This window comes from Suricata suricatta, chromosome 8, assembly GCF_006229205.1.
Source record: "Suricata suricatta isolate VVHF042 chromosome 8, meerkat_22Aug2017_6uvM2_HiC, whole genome shotgun sequence".
Classification (NCBI taxonomy): Eukaryota; Metazoa; Chordata; class Mammalia; order Carnivora; family Herpestidae; genus Suricata; species Suricata suricatta.
In genome coordinates, this window is record NC_043707.1 from 88,368,547 (window position 1) to 88,380,510 (window position 11,964).

An 11,964-nucleotide genomic window follows, 5' to 3' on the forward strand; every position below is an offset into this window, starting at 1 on the left:
CTTTAGGTGGACTGTGAAGTCCCATATTTTGCATAAAGCCTGCTCTTACATTTGCATCGACAGATTGCACACATCTCTCTCAATGTAAATATTTTTAGTCTTTGGCTAATCTTTTCTTGAATAAAGAAAATAAGATGTGTTTTGGCAGGTCCCACTACAAAGTTTTCTTTTAACTTAATAGATTTATACCCAGGATGTTTGCTGGAAACAGAAATGACAGCAAAGAGACAGAAAATAAACCTTTAAACAACAAAATCTTTGTCAGGAAGTTTCATGCGAGCTTTTTCTAGGTTCTGTTTCACTGGAAAACCATGCCATAGGAATGGTTCAGAATATTTATCCATGGTTTATCTATTCTGTTTCTAAGAAACAGTTTTCTGAATCCAGCTCAGGAAAAGGTCAGCTGCTTATCCTTTTTCTAAATATTCTAAGAAGGAAAGTTTTAAAAACCACTACCAGGGGCGCCTGGGTGGCTCAGTTGGGTAAGCGTCTGACTTCGGCTCAGGTCATGATCTCACAGGTCATGGGTTTGAGCCCTGCGTCAGGCTCTGTGCTGACAGCCAGCTCAGAACCTGGAGCCTGTCTTCGGATTCTGTGTCTCCCTCTCTCTTTGACCCTCCCCTGCCCACGCTATCTCTCTCTCTCTCTCAAAAATAAATAAAAACATTAAAAAAATTTAAAAACCACTATCAGTACTGCTTGGGAAAGTAATATGGGGTTGTCATCAAGGCAGTGTGGAATAATAAAAAGAAAAAAACTGGATGAATTCAGTTCCTCTGAGTCCTGGCCCTGTCTGCTTCTTATCAGCTGTGGGATATTGACTTCTCTGAACGAACTGAGTTCTGGCCCTGTCTGCTTCTTATCAGCTGTGGGATATTGACTTCTCTGACCATCAGCTTCCTATTTTAAAAAATTATGCGTTTCTACCTTAGAAGGTAATTGAAACAAAATGGAAAATGCATATAAAGTGTTTAGGGAAGTATAAAATGCTACACAAGTAAAAGGGACTCGATCATACAGACACAACTAAAAGCCAAGAAAAAAGCAGCTAGTTAACTGTTTTCCTTTTCCTTTCACTTTTCCTGAGTTGATTTAATTGATCTGTTATTCAGTTGGAAAGACTCTGAAGCAGCGTTTAAGAAGCAAAATCTTTTTGACAGAACCCTGAGGTTTAGCTGAGTGTATTCAGGACCTGAGGGGTATTTCATGAGTGAACTAAGGCTTCCCATGCTTTTGTGAGATTACATAACTGTTTCATATTCTAAGATTGTAGAAGGCTGTTTGTACATCTCTATCCTCATCCTTTGATCTGAAATTATACTTTCATTTGTTCTTTAAGCAGTATTTATTCCCAAGAGCAGCACTGGAAAAAACTGGGTATCGCGATTTAAAGTTTAACTTTATAAATCATGTGTATGTTATTGGGAGTTTTGTGAGTTTAGAAAAGTTGGCAACAGGGGCGCCTCGATGGCTCAGTCGGTTGAGTGTCCGACTTCAACTCAGGTCATGATCTCTTGGTTCGTGGGTTCAAGCCCTGTGTCAGACTCTGGGCTGACAGCGCAGGGCCTGGAGCCTGTCTTCGGATTCTGTGTCTCCCTCTCTCTCTGACCCTCTCCTGCTCACTCTGTCTCTCTCTCTCAAAAATAAATAAAACCTTTAAAAAAATTGGCAGAAAATGATATGCTCTCAAACCATTGCTGCTTCAACTTAAAGTTCTAGCATGGTGTCTTTGGTAACCCCGTGAAAACCATGTAACTATTGATTCAGTGTTCATCTCTCTTTGTTGGCTAGTGGCTTCCCTATTTAGACTCTGCCACTCTAAAAAGGCTTTTAGTTATGAAATATATTTGTTCAGTTCAACCCCAGGTAGCTCACATTCATTTGTTTGTAAGTGTGTGTGTGTGTAAAACATCTTTTAATATCGTCTTAGTTTCTCAAGTTGGAAAATATTGCACTGAACATTCTATCTTTACTAACATCTCTCTTTCCCTAGTCTTTAAACTTGCTGCAGGCAAATAAAATTCTTTCCCCCTCCCATCCCCTGGCACATAACCCACAAGAAACAAGAATTGGCCTTTGCCAAGAGAATCATCATCTGCATTCCAATAAAGCAGAGTTCTGGCCAAACTAGGTATTTATAACTTTGCCATAAGGAAATTGGACTTCTTAAAGCAAAATCTTAACTTCCAGCTTTTTTTCAACATCAGGTAACGCAACTGGTTGACAAGGCCATGAGTACTGTCTGTCTAAACTTGGTCAGTGACCAGGTGAATAAAATTTAAAAAGTGAGCATAATGGTATCCAGTTAAATACAGTTTGAGATATACATGAAAAACCAGTTTCATCAGGCTAAAAATTATAAAAGGAGGTCTTGAGAAGCCTTGCTAATCTTTAAAACATGAGGCCATCTCTCATTGCTTTAACCGTAAGTTTACATTTCTGCTAGTCTGCATATTCCATCAATAAAACATTAAATGGCAAATAAACTGAGACTTAATTATGGAGATAATGGTGTGAAGTTTTATTTATTAATGAGCTTCATTGACCCAGTTCAATCTTCAACTTAAAAATTCAATCTTTTAATACCAGCAAAGTATAGTTGTTTTTTTTCTAGCTCAATCATTAAGAATCAGTAGTCTTTGGGGGCACCTGGGTGGGTCAGTCTGTTAAGGGTCTGAATCTTGATTTTGTTTCAGGTCATGATCTTGTGGTTTGTGGGTTTGAACCCTGCATCAGGCTCTGCACTAACAGCACAGGGCCTGCTTGAGATTCTCTCTCCCCCCACCTCTCAAAATGAATAAATAAACATTAAAAAAAGAATCAATAGTCTTTATTGGTAACACCTGAATATAATTTCAAATAAAGGTATGGAAGCTAAACATAAAGATGAAACAAAATTCTCAAAGATTTCAGAAAGAAAGCCAAGGCTCCCTTCTTCACTCATTAAATCAGTGGTCAATTCAATGAAATCTTCCAGAGTCTTGTGGAAGGGGATGGAAGAAACTCTTCAGAAGACTGAGAGCCTCACCCAGGAAAGAGAGCATGACAGAAGATCCTGGAAACACCCCTTTTTGTGTTTTTTTTTAAAAAAAAATTTTTAACGTTTATTTTTTTGAGAGACAGAGAGAATCAGATCATTAGCAGGGTAGGGGCAGAGAATGATGGACACACAAGAATCAGAAGCAGGTTCCAGGCTGTAAGCTGTCAGCACAGAGCCCGATGTGGGGCTCGAATCCATAAACCATGAGATCATGACCTGAGCCAAAGTCGGACGCTCAACCAACTGAGCCACCCAGGAGCCTCAACACACCTCTCTTTGACAATGGGCAGCCAGCTTCTTCAGATTTGAGGTCTGAACTGAAAGTTAGGGTCCCTTTATTACTTTTACAGATAAGTAAAGAGGCTTATATCCCAAAAATGATCTAAAAAAACATCAGAGGATGCTTTCTTCCAAAACCCACTTATCTCTGCTCTAGAAGCATAGAGGGGAGCACAGATAAGTGGGTTTTGGAAGAAAACTTTTGGTGATCTTGTTGATGACACAGTGCAGTATAGTTGGGTGTCAGTGGTCAACTAAGTCTGGGATATTTTGTAACTAAACCCTAAAAGAGTGCCTGGAGAGCAGAGTGGTTAAGAACACAGGTTCAGAATCAGACAGACCTGAGTATGACTGAATATTCCAACTCTATCACCTGCAGCTGTGTAAACCTGGGAAAACTACTTAACATCTCTGTGCCTCAGTTTTCCCATCTGTAAAATAGGAAAAATAAAAGCATTTATCACATAGGGTTGTTGTACAGACGAAATGCTGTGCAGAAAGCATTAAGATGATACCCAGGAAAAGAAACTAAAGCTGTTATTATTGGCAAAATAAAGGCTATCAGAAGTCCTATAGTTAAAAAAAAAAAAGAAGAAGAAGAAAGAAAAGAAAAGGAAAAAACCTGCTGATTTTGTTTTAACATAATGTTCCTGAAACCAGTTTGAGTACTGACTAGCTTTCCTTTTTTAGTGGAGGAAGGCACAGGGGCATGTGTAATGATATAAAACATCGATATAAGCCTGTACCACCTGTGTGTGGTACAGGTGAATCTCCAGCCCTCTCCTTGATCAGCTTGGGTGCTTAAAGCACAGGAATTTTCACACACAGAGCAAGCATTGAACTACTCCATTAGAAGAGGGAGCAATGATAACTGACGTATAGAATAGAGACAAATGCCTTTCCTTCCTGTCCCTTACTAGAGCTAACTAGCATAAACTTGGTCATCTCTTCCAAAGCAAATGAAAAGCAAAAAGCACATGGCACCCCCAAAAAGGTGCCACAACCGAACCCACAGGCACAGGACGGAGTGCCAAAGGATCTCGCCCAACAAATGTGAGCATCGGTGGAATAAACACTATGGAAAAAGATACATTAGAAAATCTTGATCTGTCTTCAGTTTGCATGGCAGGTGTTCCATCCTATAAAGCTTCAAATAAAGAAATCCAGAATATCAGAATCAATATCAACATTCGCATATAGAGTCCCAAATGTACATTTCTGATAGACTTTTCTGTCACCTGTCACCGTACTTAAAGCTGACTTCGTAGGCTGATGAGCTTATCAAAATAAAATCAGAGAATAATTTGTCTTCAGTGGCAGCTTGGTTAACTTGTGGATGCTGTAAGGTATATTCTTTTTCCTGTCCCCTGAAATCTCCTTTTCAAACCCTACTTCTTTTTTTCTGAAGTAATTAAAAGGATTACTCTAATTGCTAATGGCTTTCCCCTTACAAAAAAAAAAAAAAAGGAAAAAGAAAAAAGTAGAACAACACATTCACCTACCAAAATTAGGACTCTTGGGAAAAAAACTATAAACTTTTAGTTATAAGATGAATAAAGTCTGAGGATCTAGTGTATAAGATAGTGACTATAATGCTAAATTATATAATTGATAACAAAATATAGTATAATTATAATTTGCTAAGAGAGTGAGTTTAAATGTTCTCCCCCCTACCACCCACCCCCTAAAAAGGTAAATATGTGATGTGTTAGTTAACTTGATGGAAGGAAGCCTTTCTCTCTGTCTCTCTCTCTCTTTATACATATATATATATAATATATATATATAGACACATTGTACACTTTAAATCTCTTACAATTTTGTCAATTATACTCAATAAAGCTGAAAACAAAGCAAAACAAACTAAAAAATGAAGGCTGTTGTATAGGCATCTGAAAGGGAAATCATACACTTAACATGAAACTCACTGGCTATGAAATCTGTCTTTCTAGAACTTTCCTGAATCCCAAATGTTGACACAGTAGCTTCCTTTAAAAAACATACACTTCTATCTGCAGGGTGGAAAGCAGGGCACTCCTAAGGGCTAGGAGTGCAGGGCAGAACACATCCACAGACTCGCACTATGACGGTTAGCATTCGATGCACTAGGACATGCCATGGGGCCACAGAACACCCAAACCAAAGGAGGATGGCTGAAGCTCTAAAGCCAGCTGCCAGGCGGGAAGAGGGTGTTGCTCACACTGCAGCAGCCACTGCCATTCCCGGTCACATGAAGCACACTCAAACAGTAAGACGTACCACTGGTGGTCCCCGTACCACTGCCCGAGCCAGGTCCAGGGGATGAAACCACAGTCCTGTAGGTGGGTGGTGGTGGGGGAGGTGGGGTTGCTCTCTGTCCCAGCCCAAAATCTTTGGGAGATGAGATTGTTTCTAAGTAATCATCTTTAATGAAGGTCTGCTCAGCAATTTTCTTCTGGACTTCTTCTAAATTGAGCGGCGATGGTACATTGCGAGGAGGACCAGGGGGTCCTGGGGGGCCCGGGGGGCCTGGAGGGCCCGGGGGGCCCGGAGTTGGGGAGTCAGATGGGTTGTCTGATGCAGCTGGTGGGGACACCACCTTTTCCCTTGGAGTCAACTCTGGAGTAACATGTTCCGGGGACGTATCAGAAAAATGGACCCATTTCTCTTCAGCATTAACAGCAACAGACTTGGGGGACAACACTGGGCCAAAAATGCTGTCCAAGTCATTGATTGATGGTAGTTTTTCAATTTTGACCTCTGTGGCTGACTGGTCACTTCCTGTGGTTAAAGTAGTTGATTTTTAACTTTAATAAACTTTGTGAGTATTATTTGTATGGGGTAGGGGTGGGAGGGGTAAGGTAAAGAACAGTAAATAGATTGCCTTGTGAGGTGTCAACATAACTAGATCCGAGCTGAATAGGAGGAGAGAGTTCCCTGCCTCCATAATGTAAGCATCATCATTTTATGTTGTTATTTTACCCTTTTTGCTGGGTGACCCCAATTAGCTATTTTTATCACCACTAAAAGTGCTGAGTGTGCTGCCACTCTCAAAGGCTGATCACAAGAGTGCCAAGTGTGATCACTTTGAAAAGGCTGCACTTTGAGAAGGCTCACAGAGTAGAGTCTCTGGAACTGCATTCCAGAAGGGAAGTCCCTTCTGAAAGTCTGGCCTACTGAAATATAGACAACATGGTAGAAAAACAACTGATAGCTGAAAATCACCCTCATACTTGAGAAAGACTGTCTACTCAAGCACGTTCAAATGTTTGGGGAAACTAATAATAGCTGTTAGTTCAAAAAAAATCATAATTAGCTGTATATCCTCTACCCTAAATACACCAGAAACACAGCACAAAGATTATTTAAAGGACTATCCACACATATATATTGACAAACACACACATATACACCGCATATACAACACATACAGGTTATTGAGAAGACATTTACTACTTATTAGAACTATTATTACATACTTGCTTAATATGGAGGAAAATACCAAGACATCTTTATAATTTCTTTTCTCATCAAGTCCAACCTGTTAATGTTGTAGGCCATAACTGCAAGATCCATCCATCCAGAGTCATGAAACAGAAAAGTTTCTGGCCTAAAAATTAGCATCAGCTAGCCCTTTTCATTCTTACCAGTAATAAAGGGAAAAAAATGAAAATTATATTCTGCAGCTTGGGCAGGGAATGCTTAGTAAAAATAGCAATGTGAAGAAGTGCCCTTTAAAAAAAACCATTGAAATTAGAAGCTATTCCCTGAATAATTGTGAGGCATGAGCAGAAGTAACTTTACCTTGAAAGAACACATTGGCTCTAAGAACTGGCTTAGTACTTCCATATTTCATGTTTCAAAAGAGTTAACCTTCCAGGTTCCAAGGCCACAGATAAATGGGGTAGCAGTTTGCATGTCCCACAATATTTATAATTTTGTCGCTGGTAGAGTTATTTGTCTCTAACAGATTTATGATAATATAAGGAGCCAAAATGATTTGAACTTGGAAACACCTTTACCTGTGACACTCTGGATGACTCTTCATTGGGTTTTAATCAATATAAATTTCAAAAATGACTATGCCTTGCACTTGGTCTTCTTGATAAATACCTACTCTGTAGCTATCAAGCTCACCAGGCTGCATAAATAGCAAAGGATGAAGCCGCAACAGAATTCCAAAGGTGAAAAAGAACCATATTTTAAGGGTCCAGACACGTAAAATAGCAATTACTGCTTTTGACGTTTTGCCCAATAATAGATTATAAATTGCATGAATATCTAGTAGTTATTTTAATGGAAGGTAAAATGTGCCTTAGAAATTATCTGTCCAAAGGCATGTGGCAATTCCTTGCCATATTTCATTATCCTTATACCTCTCTTTGCCATGGGAAGATAAGGATTACTGGGGAAAACCCCCCACCCCACAAGCTTACCCATATGCTGCACATTCTATGTCTTTGTAGACTTGACATAGCTCTAATTTGTAGTCTTGATTCTAGGGGAAAAAATGATCGGTTCTTGGGACAATAAGAATTGTGCCTTGAGATTTTGAATCTGTAAATCATTAAAATGAGATCCAATGAAGTGAAATGCCAAATAAACAAGGACTTTTGATATTGAGATTTTTTTCTTCTTTCATTTCACATGGAAACATGGCTCTCATTCAACAGATGACACAGAGGGAAAATTAGTTGAAAAAGAGAACCGTTTTGTGAAACCTGAGAGTGAAACTTTGAAATAAATCTGCATAGTAAGTGGGAATGGATAGAACACTAAATGGAAACATTTTCATGCTCAGTGCCTACAGCTTCTGACACATCCATATTGAGGTCCAGGGCCACCGCGGGATGGCCGTATCATCCCAGAACAGGAAAACCAGAAGCTCACCTGGTGCAACTGTTAGCGGGGAGCCTGTTCGGGGTGGGGTTGCTGGTACATTTTTGGGAGGCAGTGGTGGAGGTGCTGCAAAGACACAAGAAGCCAAGCATTATTGATCATTTTCTCCCTAAATCACACAATATTCTGTAGGTCAGCAGGATGTGCGCTTTCTTTCATATTCCTGCTGTTGGAAATGTTATAACCATTAATGGTCTACATATTTCTATGTTCAGGGCTAAGAAACTGAAGCAGGACCCATTCAGATTCTTCCATTTTATGATAATAAGAATTTGTCAAAAGAATGTCAGATAAAAATAATGTCATTATTTTTTTCATTCTTTTTTAAAAATTTCTTTAACTTTTTTTTTTTTAAGAGACAGAGAATGAGGAGGGAAGGGGCAGAGGGAGAGGGAGACAGAATCCAAAGCAGGCTCCAGGCTCTGAGCTGTCAGCACAGAGCCTGACACAGGGCTCAAACCCACAAACTATGAGATCATGACCTGAGCCGAAGTTGGACACTTAGCCAACTGAGCCATCCATGCACCCTTTATTCATTCCTTTATTTGACAAACTTCACTCACCAGCAAAGTTCTATATCCTATACTAAAAACTAGGGGTAGAGGAGTAATAAAAGGAGCCTCTGTCCTCAAGGAATTTATGATTGAATGAATGATTGTAACAGATGATTACAATCCAGGGTGTGGTTGAGGAAATGAGAATTATCTTGGTAGAAGCTCAGGTGAGGGGTCAAGATAGTATAGTCAAGATAGCCCAGGTTGAGTCTAGAAAGATTTCTCAAAGTTACATATCTTATGGGTGCCTGGGTCGCTCAGTCAGTTAAGCATCCAACTCTTGATTTTGGCTCAGGTCATGATCTCATAGTTGTGAGACTGGGCTCTATGCTGGGCATAGAGCCTGTTTAACATTCTCTGTCTTCTCCCTCTTCCTCTGTCCCTTTCGCCCCTCAAAGAAAAATATACATCTTAAATTTTAGACATTTTTGAAAGTCTAAAGCAATAGGATTTGGAGCAAGGAAGAATATACAGATTCTCTTGGTAAAAATTATGGCTAAACAAAACCCCTGAGATAGAAAAAACATTGATTACTGCCCCAACCCAGAGATTCAGCCTTATGAACTGGACTTGTCATTTTGTGAGCGAAGTCAGGGATTACTATTTTAACAGGTACATTTATTTTCTTATTCTTTTTTTTTTAAATGTTATTTATTTGGAGGGGGAGAGTATGAGCAGGAGAGGGGCAAAGAGAGGGGGGACAGAGAATCACTGACAGCTTTGGCACTGAAAGAGCGAGCCGGATGTGGGGCTCGAACTCACAGACCTGAGATCATGACCTGAGTCAAACTCTGTTGTTCAACCGACAAAGCCACCCAGGAGCTCCTTATTCTTTCTTTGAATGTATGTTTTCCTGTCACCCGCTATATTTGGTAGATTCTGAGTTTACACTAATCTCATAAACCAGCCCGAACTTCCTTTGTGAATCTGAAAGTTGCCCCATCTTTCATAACCTAAAAGCAGAGTGGGCCAGCTGGGCCCCGGCTGGAGAGCTCTTACAGTGCCCTCTCCCTGCCTGCACTGGAAAGAGCCCCTTTCTGTCACTCTACCCTCCCCTGACTTCATTTAATTTTAGAGAGCATCCTGTCCTTCTATACAACAGGCATGGCTAACGTGCCTAAAAGCCCAGAAATACGTGGTTCCTGATCTTAGTTATGAGCTTTGAAAATTATACCTCAAATGGATCATGTTTTACTATAGAAGCTGAGAGTCAATCAGGGGCTCTGTTTTTGATTAAGGTTCTCTGCAAAATTCGAGATGATAATCAATAAAAAAATACATAAAATATAAGAACTTAATAATTTAAAATAGCAAATTTATGCTGCAACCATGAAATGAGTAAAATTATACAATACATATCGATTATATACAGCAGCCTTTGCTGTGCTAAGGGTAACCACAGCACATAAAACTCATAAAACTCTAAAAATGTCAATAATTGGTCTTAAAATCAATACATCATCTACATAAACATTTCATTTATGGACTTTCTTGGCATCTAGGAGAGGTTTTCTAGGAATAATCTGGATGGCTCAGTTCCTAAAGAAAGCTTTTCAAGGAACTTAGAGCTTTTTCACTGGCTTTGTTTCCCAGTATCATAGAGAAATGTTGAAAATCACACCACTGGGGTTCAAATTCTTTCAAAAACACATCTTTGAAAGTTTAGATGTTTAAAATAGTTATTGGTGATGCTGTTTTTCCTTTCCTGTTTTATGAGGGAAATATCTTTGGAAAGACCAAGTCACCTGGATTTCTAGCACAATCCTCAGCAAACAGCCTCTGGAGCTTCCCTTAGGAATCTCCTTGGATAATTGCTATGATTCTTTTTAGGACCTATAATGCAGAGCCTTGGGAAGGCTGAACTGGTAAAGTATTAATTGGTGTGTGTATATAGTATTAATTCTCCACAAAGGGGAAAATACTCTCAGCATTCCATCTCACCACCAATCATCTTTTTCTGAGACTCAATTTTCTTCCTACAGGCATTTTAAGGAGTACTTTTCACAAGCACATATGCTATGAGAAGTTTACTGAAATGAGAACTCAAGAAATCCATCAAATTGCGTGGCTTGACCGAATGAACAATCCATTCAGGCCCAATAGCTCAACACACCACAGGTGAAGGACTATCAGCATCTTCAGGAGGGAGGGGGGTGGGGGGAGGGGTATGCTGGGGTAGCATTGTTGAAGGCCCTGCTTTAAGACAAGTTTGTCCTGACCTCTTACCTCAGCTTCCCACCAAATAGCATCATTTCCCTTGCTCTCCAATTATCCCTCTTTCTTCTCAATGTGTCCTTTCTGTTCTATGCATCTTCCTAGTCCTATAGGACTAGCAAGACTATTTGACTTGTTCACCTCTGTGTTGTGTGGTAGCCCGGCACCTGGGGCATGGTGGATTCTCTAGCTCACTCGCTTCTCTGTCTTCTATGTGCATGTTGAATGAATGAATGAGCAAGCCTATATGATGTCAGAAGAGGCTGTGATTCAAAGTTAATAATTTTAGTATATTATTCTTGCCTTGACAAACTGCCCTAGACCCCTTTAACTCTAAAGCCTATTAGAATAATCTCTTTTCCGGGGCTCCTGGGTGGCTCAGTTAAGCATCTGGCTCTTGATATAGGCTCAGGTCATGATCTTGCAGTCGTGGGATTGAGCGCCATGTCAATCTGCACTGAACATGCAGCCTACTTGGGATTCTTCCCCCTCACCCACTTATTCTCTCCCTCTCTCTCTCCCTCCTTTAAATAAAATAAACTTAAAAAAAGAATAACATCTTTTCTTAATATTATACAATCCAAATGTTGCTTATGTATTTTTAAGAGTTGCCTAATTTTACTATGCAGACAGACAGTAAAATGAGTCACTTATTTTCCCAGACAGAGCAGAGACATAACTTACTTCCAGTGGGAAAAGGCCTTGTTAACTTTGGCGACTCGATGCTTGGATTAATTGGTTGGCCTGAACCCCATATCTCAGGCTGATCTAAAAGAACTGGAAACATAAAAAGAAAATTTCCCAGGGTGAGTCCAAAAAAGAAACATTCATGGATTTTAGAACTTAAAACTTCAATTTAAAGATGAGTTTCACAAAATTATCCCCCTCTTGCCTTAGTCTTAGCAAAGTAATTTAGAAGTGTGTTGTTCCTCATTCTTTTCAACCAAAGAATGGAAATGGCAATGGTGTGTGTGTGTGTGTGTGTGTGTGTGTGTGTGT

The 11,964-nt window shown here is 39.7% G+C and overlaps 1 protein-coding gene across 1 annotated transcript in view; it reads right to left on the reverse strand.

Annotated features, from left to right (window-relative positions):
* SGIP1 (SH3 domain GRB2 like endophilin interacting protein 1) overlaps positions 1 to 11,964 on the reverse strand; it is a 208,349-nt gene that overhangs the window by 56,242 nt on the left and 140,143 nt on the right. The window contains exons 15-17 of the mRNA XM_029948816.1: positions 11,650 to 11,742; positions 8,189 to 8,263; positions 5,579 to 6,079 (exon numbers count right to left, since the gene is read on the reverse strand). Coding sequence (XP_029804676.1) covers positions 5,579 to 6,079; positions 8,189 to 8,263; positions 11,650 to 11,742 — 669 coding nt within the window. The remainder of the gene's footprint in view (positions 1 to 5,578; positions 6,080 to 8,188; positions 8,264 to 11,649; positions 11,743 to 11,964) is intronic.